Here is a 15,189-nt window from a genome sequence, read left to right on the forward strand (position 1 = left end):
AAGAAGCGCTTGGCAGATAATTCATCTTCTAAAGCGCGTCATAACAATTCTGACTGAAAAATGGCTGGCACCTATAAAAGGATGCTAAATGTAGGGGTACATGTTATGACCGAGCACGGTCGCTGGGGCTCAATCTTCTGAATTTGAATCTGTGAGCTCTCTCAGCATGCTGGCTGCGACAGGTTGACATTTGAATGTGAGACAAGCGCTCCATCATGGGTGGGGACAGATTACAGTCATATTCATATCTCCTCTGGACACCTGCTAATGAATTTATAATTACAGAACACACTTTGTGCTTCTGCTGTGCCCTGGGGTGTGCACACAAGCATGGAGTAACACAAACGCACACACAGACACGCACACACAGTGCACCTCTCTCTTGGCCCCGATAGTCTAGCAATCATTCCAAGCACCAGTTTCCCTAATGGAAGCTGACATTATATCAAACACAATAAAGTTTTTCATTTACTGCTCTTCATTAACCCACGCACATCAGCCCATAAGGTACACACTACCACACAAACACATGCACACATGCGCACACAGCTCAGTTAGTGTGAAAATTGAAGTAGAATAAAAAAGGAAAGCTGATACAATGTGATCCGACTCCAGAGAACTAATCTGTGAAGTTTTGCTGGAAACCAGTTAAGATGCTTTACATTTTCACCCCCTTCATATCTCCTCAGCTCTGATTTCCACTCCTATCTTTATCTAGATACCATTTTAGCACATGAACTGCAGTCCATTATCCGGCTGGGTGATATGTGAGAATGCAAATCTCTGACTAAGTCAGATTGGACGCTCGCTATTACAGAGTCTGATTGCACCTATATGAGAATATAGCAGGTAATTGTCTGGAGAATTCACAGCAAGTGTGCGAACATCATGTCTCCCGCCTCCTGCACGCTCTGCCCAGGCTGCACATCTCATCTAAAATGTCACATATGTGAACTGTCACATGTTCAGACTTTGTCCTGACTTCACTCTCCAGACGTTTGAACTTGATAAGAACTGGACAATATTGTGTGCGCACACACCACACACACAGAATACAATTTACGTATGTTAAGCAAGAAATGACTGACATCCAATTTCTTATGGAGACAGAGGAAATGCATACACAAGGGCATTCATACTAAAAGGAGAGACATGGAAATTAAATCGTAATACGCCATCAGAAACTAATTTGTTCAGCTCGTTTCCTTTAGTATATATGGCTCACAGGTTTGTACTGAAAAGGTGAACTCGTGAAATATGTCTCTTAAACAGAGGCAAATTAATCATAGACATGTAAAAAAATTGTCAGAAATCTGAGGGGCCTTTTACCACTTTGATCTTAAACTGCAGAGGTTGCCTGTGAATAAAATATGAAACTTTGTTCTTTAGGGGAGCTGTTCTCGCTGCTGGCAGTGTGTTTTTTTTCTTCTCACTCTATGCTTATAAAAAGCACAGTATGTGGACGTTTGTAATTAAAATGCATGGAACATTTTACAGTGCAGCACTTCCACCTATAGCCGACTGCATTTCTGGGGGAGGGGTGGTTGGTGCGGGGCTTTGCCAGTCATAGTGCGCTTGCTGTGGGGTGCGGCTGTAGAGTTATCAGCGTGGGAGCTATTAGTGCTGTGACTTGAAGCTTTCATTGTACTTACAGTAACATAACGAGTGATCATCAGCTTGAGTAGTTCCTGTTCTGTCTCTGTATGTGTGCCAACTCTCCAGTCACAATGAATACAGACAGGCAGACACACATTCTTCCAAACATACACATGCACAGAAAACCCTAACTCTCATTAACAGAAACAAACTTCATCTAAAGTCTAAAAATGAGCTGAAATTCAATAGGTGCAAACAAAAATTACAAATACACACATATATATATATATATATATGTATGTTTTTTTAAGGAATTTTCAAAATGTTTTCATTTATGTATTTTTCTGTGGGTTCAAGGCAAAGTATTGCTAATGCTTTTTAACTTCAGCTCTTTAAGACATCATAACTGTTTGCGCTATCATAACTTCTCAAAGAAATGCAGACTGCTGTTTGATGTGTCAGGTCCTGAAAAAAAGGCTGTTTTTTTAACCAGTGAAGGTTAGAAAAATGGCTCTTTATAACGCCAAGTCAATGAGAAGAGTCAACAGGCAAACTGGAAATTAAACCGCTGGCCCGGAAGAATAAGAAAACAGAGAAGGAGAGAGCTATTGAGCTGAAGTGAAACTCAGATAAAGGGGTGTATGATTGAGGCCTTGGGCGCGGCTGCCTCCCTCTCTCTCTCTCTCTCTTGCTCTCTCATTGGCATGCTCTGTATCTCGAGGCTTTTAAGCGATTAGGGAGCTGGTGAGACCATGGCGTCCAAGCATAGCTCCATGCAGATGTTCATTTGTATGCCAATAAACAAATGTGCCCCCAGATTAAAGCTCCAATACACAGTGCAAATTCAGCAAAGTGAATGACATTCTCCATGGACAACTCATCAATGTCTTGCTCCTCTTCACGCACAACCCCATGCCTCCTCCGAACTGCACTTCAAAGACTGGCAACGATGGGCAAAAATCCGCGAGACAGAAGAAGAAACGAGTGAAGAAAGAGAAGAGTCTTGATTATTTTAAAATGAAAAGGAAATCGTTTATTTGAATAAAGTTACATGTGCCCCCAATTTGGCCCATGAATCTGTAAATTCCCTTCTTTAAGTCTCTCTTTGTAAACACCCTGCAGGTCAAAGATGCCTACTTTTTTCTCCTCTTATATCCTTCCTCCCTCTCTTTTCCTCTTTCGTTTACATCTCTGCTGTGCTGTCTTTTTCTTTCAGAGCCTGACACTTCCCCTCGGTAAAAGCAGTTAAATCAGTCTGTGAATATTCCAATCCTGTGATAAGGAAAGAAGGCTTTGTCCTGCTGCACTCTGGGTAATGCTGCACTCCATTGTTGGCTGACAGGGCTCCATTGAGTAGCAGGTTTTAACGCTGATAGCATCACCACCCTGCATGGACACAGTGCCAGATAAAAAGCCTATCCAATGTGGCACACGCATGCCCACACCTCCAAACAAGCCTGCAATCTCATCATCACAGGAAAAGAAGGAAAGAGGTGCTGTAACACCAAATAAAGACAAATAAGATAAACAGGGCGTGACAATACTAACGCTATCATTGGATTCCCAAGGGATTTGATAAAGCAAATGCAATTACGTGCGTCTAACATTGTACGGCATCCATTGCTGAAGTGACCAATCACAGACACTCCAGCGCTCTGTGTGGACCGCCCCGCCAATCACACCGCAGCTTGGTATGACACTGGTTCTACACTTATCTTAGCAAAATGTTTCCAGGTTGCATTTTTCTCGGGCTGAATGCTGCCTTTCATTTCGCTGATGTTTTTCAGCCATTTCACCACCGCTAGTCCGTAGAGTCCCTAAAAGTCACCACCCCCTCTTTACAGCCTGACTGAGAGTGCCCAATCAACAATCAGCGCCAGCCAAAGGAAACCTGTTATTTTCGACCCCTTAATCATTTCCATCATATGCCTTGCTGTCCCTCACAATGATTTGAACATTGAAATGACAAAGGGAACCCTGCTTTAAGATATCTGCAGATAGGAACCAAGGACAGCAGGGACAGAATTCATCAAGCGAATGCTAAAACCCGAGCAGGAATCTTTCCTCAGCTGCAGCATAACCAGGCTCTCACCGCTCACAAAATGACAACCTAGCTGATGAGAGGCATCACTTTCCTGGAAAGCCGTGGTGGCCTCAAATGCAGAGAGAAAATGGGCAGGTTTCTTGCAAACATGCTATCTAATGGAGGCAAAATGAGACAATATGGTGCTGTACCTTTGCAGTTGATAAATGGGTATCACCAGAGATCAAGGCAATAGTGCTTGTTGTGTTCAAAATTTTGGACAAAACCTAGAGATACTAATCTTAAATGTAACTATACTCACACTTGGAGGCTAATTGATGTCAAATTACCATCTGATTAGATATTCATTTGCAACAGTGCGGTCTTTGCCTCCTCCAGCTAACTTCACATAGCCCCTCCTCTCACTAGCAGCTGAACACATGGACAGCAGCACAGCAAACTCAGTGAAGCACCTTAAAGAATGACAGCCCGGCCTTTATGAAGAATTTCATGATATCAGTAAAGCTCCTGTTTCAACAACAGTCAAGTATCAAACAATTGTCATAAATACTGACTTGGCTAGGGCACACGTTAATGTTAACGTTAGCTGTTTAATCATTGGCAGCTACTCACGTTAGCCACCTGTTAAATGATCATAAAGGTATTGCTTACCAACTTTAAACCAAATAAAGGTTAGTTTCATTACCTTGCTTTGTCTGTGAGTCCTGCATTTGGCTTCTTTTTGCCAAACCCCCATGACACTATGACTAATAATAAAACAATAACGTTAATGTGGGAGTTAAGTAGCAGATGTTATCAGTTTTGCCCAACTGCAGTGGTAATAGACATGTTAATTTAACAGGATTATGCAATTATTTGCCTCTAAAATATATTAAGCTTCTAGACTGAAGCTGAGAAAGGTCTACCAGTAGCTAGAATGAAACAACAGCAACTTACCTTAATTACAGAATTACAGGAAATAAATAGAGCTGCACTAATCTTTGTTTACAAAAACTATACCTCTTAATGTGATTATTATTTTCCCTGTGTGGTATCAGAAATGGTATTGAGTATTTTCCTGGCTATTGATATTGAGTTTGAAATTCTAGTATTATGACAACCCTTAAATGTAACATTGTAGAAAAGCTGAAACTTACAGTAGTAAATAAAGTTACTGATATTTTTCTATCACTTTAGGAGTTAGCAGATGTAAAAATTGTTATAGAGGAGTAGGGATCTGACACTGAACTGTAACTAGGAATGAAGGGAATGGATGAATATATGATCAATATTAAGTGCGGTAGAAAAAGAAAAGCACCCATCACACTTATGTTAATATATCAGCAATTACCACTTGTTGGACTGGCAGGCAAATACACAGTGCCTAACTCTAACTGGATGTACAGTAGGTGATCAATATTATCTCTCTCTCCTCTAATTTCTAGTCATCTCTACACTGTCAGCTCTATAACAAAAGAAATTTATTTTTTTAAAGTCCCCAGGGTTGCTGTACAATAGTTATCCACCCATCAGTATATGATCTATTAATTTAGTCTTTAAGACTAAATGTCAACATCTCAAAAAAAGGGAGAATACTTGAATACAGAAAGCTGTATCTCAAGTGCTTACCAGTCTATTGTGACTTCGTTTTTTACTATCGTGCTCTGACCAGAAGAGCCAACAGGCAGCAGGTTTACCCTTTAAAATAACATTTCATGGGCGTTAGCCATGTGTTCAAATGGGAAAATCAAGTTCTGCAGCATAACTCGGTGGATTTCTCTGACTATTGATTCCCATCTCCTGTGAGGCAGAGGGATCGATCAGTGGGATTTAGACATGGGGGCCACTTTCTCAGCCCTCCCTCCTGGCCTGCATGCTGCATCACAGTTGGACAAACTCCTCCTGACAGAAGGCTTACTGACATCTCTGAACTTTTCTTTCTCTGTGATCTTTTTTTTCTTAATGTTTCTCATTACCTGTTCCTGCACTTTAATGCTTCTTCCATTCTGAGTCACCTTACACTTTGTGATGTCCCCCCTGCTCGAGTTTTTGTGAAAAGGTGTTTCTTAAGGTAACAGCAACACATTAGTTATGAAATGTGGGGGAAAAAAATACCTCAGAGAGGGAGGTAAAGAGAAAAGAGTCTGAGCGGGAAAGGGAAAAAAAAAGGTGAAAAGGACATTTCCACCTCAGAGCGCACCACTTAAACAAATTACAGCGGTCTGCAATCAAGGAGCTGAAATTACCAAACTGTTGGGTCACCACAGCAACCAGAAGTCTGATCAAAGCTGTGAGCAGCACAGCAGTTGATAGAAAAATGAAGGGAGGTAACAGGGGAGGAGGTGCTAAAGGGATGGGAGAGCTCAGGAGGCGAGGGAAACTGCGGTCAAAACGCAGGTTTAGGTTTTAACTGTACTGGCATAAGACTAACGAATCAGTTGATCAGAAGTGTCTTAATCAGCACATATTCCTCAAGCACAGATTACCAGCTTTCCTATTCTATCCTATCCCTTCTATCCTATTTCCTATTCCTATTGTTGTTGTTGTGGTTGTTACTGAGTATGAGCACGAGTTATGTTTAATCCTTATTCTACTGAGCCACTCACACCATCACGTTTGAAAGGGAAGAGACGTCCTTTTCAAATAGCGAAAACGCAAAATGTGTAGGAATTTCTGTCCATATATCCCATTCATATTTTTTTCCCTTCCAGTGATGAGCAGATGGAAGGCCGTTCCATGGTTCAGGATTCAGTGATAACACTGTTTACGAGTTCCATTACGTGCTCGGCAGGCTGCGAGCACTCTGTCTCAGTGCAGCTATAAGGAAGTGGAAGGGGGGAAAAGCTCACAATGGAAATAGATGCAGTTTATTTGTGACTATGCTTATCAGTGTTTGAAATAAGAACTGTGCGTTAAAAAACGGGTTCACACGGCTATATTCCAGACCTTTTCCCATCAGCCCTCTGCAGCGGAGACGCTTTTGAGTTTGGCTCTGCTAACACAAGATGGATTCAACTTTTATTTACATGGTCAGTAGCTGATGTTTGAAAAGAGGACTGGATATCCCATAAAACACAGAACTACACCAACAGTTTGATTACTGTTTTGCAATAGCAAAAGCTATAATTACAGAAAAATAGGCTTTATGCTGTCAAATTATGATTTGTAGATATTAAACTACAAAAACCCCTGGTCTAATCAAGACTCCCTGTCCCATCAAGTTGATCGCAGAATTTGATGTCTGAAAAAAGTTGAAATGACATTCCTTGTTATTTTCAGCAGCCCATAAATGTCTGGGAACTGAGGAGACCAGCTGCTGGACTCTTGGGTCTTCTTTGTGGTATTTTTAATTTCATGATGCAGCCAATGTTTTCAGTTGTTGAAAAGTCTGGACTGCATGCAGGCCACTTCAGGACGTGGACTCTTCATCTAGGAAGCCATACTGCTGTAATAGATATAGTACGCGGTTTAGCAGTGTGTTAGTGAAATATGCAAGACCTTTCCTGAAAAATCCATCTCAACAGGAGCACATGTTGCCTTAAAACCTGTAATACCTGTCAGCACCGATGGTGCCTTTCCAGATGTACCAGCAGCCAATTCCATAGGCAGTAATCCATCCCCATACCATCAGAGAGGCCCAGTTTTGACAAGCTGCATGGTCCCTACCCTCCTTTGTCCAGAGGATACAGTGTCTATGTTTTCCACAAAAAAAGTCACATTTTACTTCTAATAATGCATTTAAATATTATTTTCTGGCCTTGACCCTAGTTCACAGAGATTTCTCCAGATTTTCTGAATCTTTAGATGATGATTATGTACTGCAGATGACAAAATCTTTAGTTTTCACCACTTTTTAGAGAAAAACATTATTCTGAAAGTGTTGCACAATTTTTAGTTAAACTGGTGAAGTTTTGCTTATCATTACTTCAGAAAAACTCCAAAATGTGCTTTTTATACCCAATCATGTTGACCTGTTGCCAATTAATTTCAACTTTTTTTTTTTAAATGTGTTGTCCCACAGAAATTCAAAATGCACTAATATTTTTTATGAAATAGCAACAAGCTTCTATGTTTTCTGTGGTCCACTGTGAGTAAAGGTTTATGAGATGTGCATATCATTCCATTCTGCTTATGTTTATTATTGGATTTGTACATACATAACAAGCAACTTTACTGTCAGAGATATAAGCATTGTCGAGTGCTTTGTATAGCAGCTAAGGTTAAAATGTGCTTTCTATCTGAAGGCTATTTAATATGAGAATCATCTTGAGTGGCAGCCCTGACTTTAATATCAGTTCACTTAAATTATATATAATTTAATATATAATTTTTCCTCTTTTTAAAACTCATTAACCTCAGTCTGTTTTATGTCAAATTAGTAATTTCTCCTTATATTTGCTGCACATATAAACAATTTCTAATTGTTGACACAGTAGTGCGTGCTAACAAAAAAATAAATCTATGCATGTCTTCCTTTTAGTTGATACAGTAAAATGAAGAGTGAAAACAAGAGGCAAGTAACATTTTCAGATAACCACAGAAAAGGAGAAATAACACATAAGATTAACATGTAGAGAGCAGCCAGGGACAGGCACCCTTCATTTCTGTCTATTTTACCAGAATTTGAATGTGTCCAAGGCAGCCCTCATAAGACTAATGTATTCTGTGGTTAATGGAGCTGGTTGCTTCGAGGGCTGGGCTGAGAGTCGCCACAATGATTCTCACTCATTTCCTCTGAAGGGCCAATTATCTCAAATAGAGGCATTATGAAAGGAGCCGAACTTGGTCAAGTGAACAAACCCTTGCAGCTCGCGCTCCCAGCACTTCAGGTCATGTTACACCTCTAAGGGGACCTATAGTGACTTAAGGACATTTAATGTGGCTGGAAATACTGACTAAATGTAGCTACTATAGAAGGCTGACAAACTAAAGAAAAAAAACACAGCATGTTAGTGATGTCTGTTGGTGTCGATTACTATGAGTATCTGAAATGCTACAATAAGAATGAAATATTGTTCTTGCAAATCCTTGGTGGCGGAGAGCAGTCTACAGATTTTTAACTGCGTTTAGATCTGATGACCGAAAAAGGCCACGCAGTGTGCTTTTTCTTATCAGATCATTTCAAGACGCCTCATGCCCCGTCATCCTGGAAGAGGCCCCTCCCAACACGATCAGAAACACTTTATATTGATTTGCACAATCCTTTCTTTTCAGAGTATAAGCATGGCAGCAAAATGCCCCGAAAGCATAACAAAGCTGCTGGGCTGGGGGTGGAAGGGGGTCAGGTTTTTCCTTTAATTTGTCACCTGTCTGTACATGTGCTGAGAGCCATAAAGAGGTCACATGAATACCACTATTATGTATGAGAGTGGGTGGCTGAGTGGAGTTGAAGAGAGAGAAGCAGAGAGAGAGAAGAAGAGAAAGAGAAGGAGAGATTGTGTTGTCCTATGATGAAAGGCTTGATTGATTAGAGAGTGATGATTGCAGTAAATGGCCTGGAAGATGGCTCCATCTCTGTTTCCCGTTTTCTCTATCTCTTATACCTTCTTCCCTCACTCACTTGCTTTCTCACTTACACCTCTCTCTCTCTCTCGTTCCCGTCGTGCTTCTCTTTGTCACCCCCTCTTCTCCCTGGTTTCATCATGGCAACCCATCAACACAGCGCCTCTTTCTCTCTCTCTCTCTCTCCTAATGGCACAGCTATTAGTACTAATGCATTTCAAACATACAGCAGCTGCCACATCGCAATCTGAATGAAAGGACATGTCTTCCTCCAATCTCTACAATCTCGGTCCTTTCTTCATCCAATCTTGTGTCTCGGTCCTAATGTGCTGCGCCTTATGTCAACTCTTCCTCAGATATATGACAGTGGTCATCAACAGCAACCTCTATATATGATATGGGATGTGTGGCTGATAATAACATCGGTAATATACCTACAAAGTAGCTCGCCAGATATATATATATATATATATATACATATATATATATTAGCTTCTATATCTATCTATATATATAGATATATATGCAGATAGATAGATAAATATATGAATCCTGAATCCTCTCAGACATGAATGGAACAACATTGTATGAGATTTGTAAATTCTTGCATTCTGTTATTTACTTGTTTCACAGCGTTCCAACATTAAAACTACTAAAACCAAACTTTTTTAGCTCCAGCCAGAAGATTTCAAAACTCCCCAAAAGAGTCTAACAAATGCTGGGTAAGTCTAACTCGCTGATATCCACACTGAACTACGAAGTCATAACTACGTTGTGGGAACAATATCTGTGCATCTCCCAGCCCCGTCACTGCCCAGTAGCAAAATGTGAAATACAAGACACATGTTTTTTTCATGGCAATCTGCATTGTTTTGTAACTGAAGTACACTAAATAACTAAGATATATTTCATGTTTGTAGCACGTATGTTTTCCAGAGCCTTTAGCAGAGGATGCATCACCATGGCAACTACGGAAAAAGACTTTTGGAAAAAGTGGCAATCGTTGTATATTCACTCAAATCTCACCAAGTAATTTGTATTGCCTAAAACTAACCAAGTCGTTTTTAATGATAATTAATAAAATGAATACAATTATTAATGTATTAAAAATAGAAATTCAATTAAAAATCACTGACGTGTATACCGCAAACTTGGTTCTCTGGTGTGAGCAGTGATTGAACTGCCCCACCAGCACCAACCCCTCTGACCTCTTAAGTGTGACTTTTTCACCTATTAAATGTGGAAAATGCTAATGGGCAGGAATCAGTTCACAAGTCAGTAGATCATTTGGGAAATTCATGTTTCAGAAAAAACACATAAACAAGCGTTAAATCTGTATCTGGAAATATGACTTAACATCTTAGAGGTTGTGACTACTGCCTGAACTACAATGAGATGTGTTGCATCTCCAAATATTTACATCTACATTTAGATTACTGGTCTCATTAAGTCATTTCATCATATATGAAGTTCAAGTGAATCAGGAACTTCCAGATTTTTGGGACAGAACCTCAAACAGAACATCTGGTTTCTTTCCCCGTTTTCTCCCCATCCCCACTTTCTGAAAGAAAGCCAAATTCAAAATCACATTACCATTTCCAGATATGCAAATACAACGGATAATCACAGAATACAGCCTCTGTCTTTCAACAGCATATCTTATGTCTCATTTAATATACTATATTTTGATAAGGGCAGTAGTTTTGTTGTGTCAACAACACCACTATCCATAAGCCTAACATGTCTGCAGTCTAAACATCATAACCTGACAGAAGAGATGGGGTGTAAAGACTGGGGAAAACCTCCCTGCACATTTTAGATGAGACTATGTCCCATCTCCATTCTCAGCCTACATTTTATCGCAGCGTTACAGTTATAAAGTTTCCTAAGCATTTCAAGAACAGTTGTACCACTTTCACAATGACACTATCATCACTGCTGATAGTGATACAGCAGGTGTTGCCGTGATCTCATTTAGGAATTACAACTGCACCCACTGACTCAAAAGATGAAAACAACACCAGCCTACACCAAACAATACCAAACATGCCTATCAATGAGTTACTGAAGCTAGCAAAAGAAAAGTTTGCTGAACTAGAAGATTTCATTATGTAACCATCTTCTGTGCAGTCTGGTCAGCAGGTCCTCCAACTCAATGATCCCATCAGTCCTTTATCCCTACTACCTGAAACAAGCCATCTAAGTATTCCTGAAACAACATATAGGGTTGTTTCCACTATAACAGAATAGGCTGGCAATCTTATCTGGGACATTTTATGACTTCCTTTCACTGGTTATTAAGGTTTAGGCACCAAAACCTGTTATAATGTTAAACAGATTTCTTTGTTACGATGGTAAAAGAAGTAAATTTTCCATTCACACAGGAGTTAGAGGCCTTGCAATAACAGCTAGCATAAAGAAAGAGCTTGTTATTGTTGGTGTTGTTTTGTTTTTTGTTTGTTTGTTTTTGGGGGGAGGCAGTCTCATTTAGATTCAGTGTATAACAGGAATGAAGCTTGATTTTAGCAACGCTGCAAGAATTTTCAGTGAATGGGTAAAAACACTTTAAAGCTGTTATTACGAATTTTAAGCACCTTTTTAATTAAAGTTAAACATCTCTGGCATCTTGAATGTGACTTTCCCTTTAATACAAACTAGATTTTAAAAGATTATTCTGCATGAGTACATTCAAGAACATATTCATCTTATGAACTAATCTATTAGCTGGTAAACTTCATGAACCATTGAATCTACTTGCATTCAGGATTTTGTACGAGTGAGTATGTAAACATGTAAGTGGATATAATTTTTGCATTTCTGTCATGCTATAAACATATAAAAGCGCTTCTATATAAAAGATTACAATTTTAGTGTGAAGCCAAGCTGCTCCAAAACCCCTCCAGCTGCAAATGCAGCTTCAAAAGTCGCTAACACGGGGTATGTATTCGCTGGTGTTCTGGAAGAAAAACCATTAAAAGCAATAAAACATTTCAGCAGCTACTTTGAGCGGGTAAACACCCAGGCAATCATATTACCAAGAGAAATGCACTTTCCTCTGCAGAACGGGATTTAAATGACACTCTAAACACCTCGCATGCAGACGTTCAGCAGTGGTCAAAGCTGTAAGACCCGGGACTGCTTAATCACTTCATTCTGATACAGAAATATTAGACGCTGCTGACGTTACTCTGAGCAGTTTCATAGTGCTCCACTGTCACTCAGCCAATTTTCAGTATACAAAACAGAGATATGTGATACTTGGCTCTAAAGGTGTTGTTTCTCTTTGCCCTTAAGAGAAAAGCACAACAGCACTGAAATGACTCGAGTCGCCTTGGGATGACTCTGTTGCCAACACGGTAGCCGGGTGTCAGAGCGATGGGCACCTGACCTTGAGAAATCAGCGGCAATCCAACACTTTAATGTCTATTTCACACACCATTTCATTCCAATGGATTTAAAACCCTGAACGACCATTTCAACAGTTGTTACGATCAACATTTTGACATCCATAATGTCCAGCAGTCGGGGTGGTCAGGCATTGCCTCTGCAGTTAAACCGGGAAAATGCTTGAATGTGTGTGTGAGAGTGAGGCGGGGAGAGAAGAAGTGAGGTCTTCCCACTGCATGGGTAACAGCTGCGATGGCAGCCGCTATGAGGAACAAGCGTGTCATTGAGTTTCTATGATGTCACTCTTTGGCGAGGCAAGCAGATGGGCTGGGCCAGGTACAGAACCTACCGTTAATAAACACATACAAATGAATACCCGCTCGCTGACAAACACAACCACATTATGCATTTTCGACCCAGAGTAGAGAGCACGCGCACCCACACACACGAATTCTACCAAAATGCACCGTCTCGCATGCATAAACACCTTTTCTCTTCATTTGACAGACTGCTCCACCCGCTAGTTTAAGATGCAACACATTTCTCCTAATATACCCAAAGAGCATGCATCCCTAATCTAATTAGAGTGTCAGTCAGCAGAGTGTTCACCCAAAGAGAAATTAGGAGAGCACAAAATCTACAAACAGGAGAAAAAAAAAATTCTTGCAGGGATGTGGCATATCTACCACCGCCACCACCTTTTTGTGATATTTTTTAATGGTTTCACAGTTGCCCCTGCTGAGATTCATTACCTGTTCTAATTATAAAGGCAAATGAAATCAGCTCAATACATTATTAATAGAGAAACACTATTAGGATTCATTTGCAGTATTTGCAACAATATGGTATATTCCAAATGTTTTCATGGCTGATTAAAGACACATACAGATAGGCTGGGAAAAAAAAGGTTTATGAGTGTGATGGAAGTGCTTAAGGTTAGAGTGCGAATGAGGCTGGTGACTGGACAGAAAGAGAGGCGAAAATGAAGGAGAAAAGCCTTGAAGGAGGGACAGAGAGAGGTGTTCTGGAGGGGGAGGGTTAGTATGAAGAGTGCTGGCTTTTCCACACGAGGAGGTATTGATGCCATATTGGACGGAGCTACTTATGAACAGGTGTGCTGCGCGTGGTCCCTGTGACCCAGGCTTCACTTCCTGCATGGTTACACATCCCATTGAGGTGCATCAGATCCGGGCAGGGAGAGGCAGGCATCAACCCCACTCAGGTCTAAGATGAAGGGACATCCACACTGCAGCTCTGTCCCTTGGACCAGCAGGGTGAGACGGAGGAGTGCAGTACCAGCCCCACCCCAAGAGTACAGCTTTAGAGTGTAAGCAACCATGAATAAAAATGGACTTGCAGGGAAGTAGGCTTCATAATAATTATTCGTTTAAAATCAGTTAAAGCCTTTTCTCAAATATCCCCCAGGAGGCGTGGGGTTAAAAATCCATTTGTGAGAAGTGTACCATGACATCGAGCTTGTCTCCCTGGAGACAGAGGATGTGACAGTAGGGAGTGTGCATGCGTCGGGTGAGGCTATATATACATGCATATATGTGTGCATTGTGTGTGCAGGGCATCCGAATGTTTGCAAATTTGAGAGTCACTGGAGCACACCGGCTCAAAGACACACGAGCCAGAGTAATACCGTTTCTCCTTTTTTAGATTTCAAGAGCAGATGTCTAGTATTTTAAAAGGTCAGCTGCAGGAGAATGTAATGTTCAAGTTACTACGGTCCCCAAAACAAACAAAGCAAAAGCTTTAGATACCATAAAAATAACAACCCCAGAAGTAATTTTCAAGCAATTTTAAGTAAGCAATTTTAGAGCGTGTATGGATATAATATTAAGGTCATAATGTGCATTACTGTTTTTTGCACTAATCACCACATTGTCTCTGTGATGCTGATCACATTGTCATCAAAGGGTTACCTTTAAAGGTGTTAAATTGAGGGGAAATTGGAAAGCAGATGACAGGAAGATAAACCAGTTTGCCTAGAAAAGAAAAAGGGAAAAAGGCAGAAGTCTTGGAAAGGAGGGAGAGGAGCGGGTGTCCTACTTTACCGTCACACCATCTTGCCAGACGTGTTCCTTCTGAAGCTGCTCTGCTTCTCTGGCCAGTTTCTACACGGTAGCAAAAAGAGAGAAAAAAATAACAGTGTCAGTATCAGAAGTCAATATTAAATTGATTTGTTTGTGTGTGTGTGTGGGTGTGTTTGTGTGTGCCACGGACAAACAGACAGAATGGAAATGGTGACCTTGTTCCCTATAAAAGCTGATGATTACAATGGCAGCTGTCCTCCTTTAAGCACCGGTCTCACAGCACCAGGAGAAGAGCATTCAATGTTTCCCCTACCACTGCCCTATATCCTCTCCAACTTACAAAAAATAAAATAAATTTAAAAGTTTATTATTATTATTTTTATCTGCACTGAAATAACAATTACAAACAAGAAAATATCCAATTTTCATCGTCGCAGTCAACCTAAAAACAGTTTGTTCAGTTTGTTAATGCTTTATTAATCTTAAACAGTGCACTCTCTGTATAACAGTATAGAAAATATCACTTTGCACTTGCAAAGTGACAGACATGCATCTTCAAATGCATGTCTGTCTAATTGACATACTGTATGTAGTCAAAACTTTAGGATTTAATATGTAAATAATATTCACACTTGTTACCAT

The 15,189-nt window shown here is 40.3% G+C and overlaps 1 protein-coding gene across 4 annotated transcripts in view; it reads right to left on the reverse strand.

Moving 5' to 3' along the window:
• The window catches only part of cacna2d2a (calcium channel, voltage-dependent, alpha 2/delta subunit 2a), a 171,163-nt gene that overhangs the window by 70,795 nt on the left and 85,179 nt on the right, over positions 1-15,189 (reverse strand). For all 4 annotated transcript variants that reach the window (XR_002062227.2, XM_019359243.2, XM_005453490.4 and 1 more), the window contains exon 4: positions 14,569-14,628. Coding sequence is in view for 3 of the 4 variants with exons in the window: in XM_019359243.2 (XP_019214788.1) it covers positions 14,569-14,628 (60 nt within the window). In the remaining variant the exon portion in view is untranslated. The remainder of the gene's footprint in view (positions 1-14,568; positions 14,629-15,189) is intronic.

The sequence above is a fragment of the Oreochromis niloticus genome, linkage group LG5 (assembly GCF_001858045.2).
Source record: "Oreochromis niloticus isolate F11D_XX linkage group LG5, O_niloticus_UMD_NMBU, whole genome shotgun sequence".
Classification (NCBI taxonomy): Eukaryota; Metazoa; Chordata; class Actinopteri; order Cichliformes; family Cichlidae; genus Oreochromis; species Oreochromis niloticus.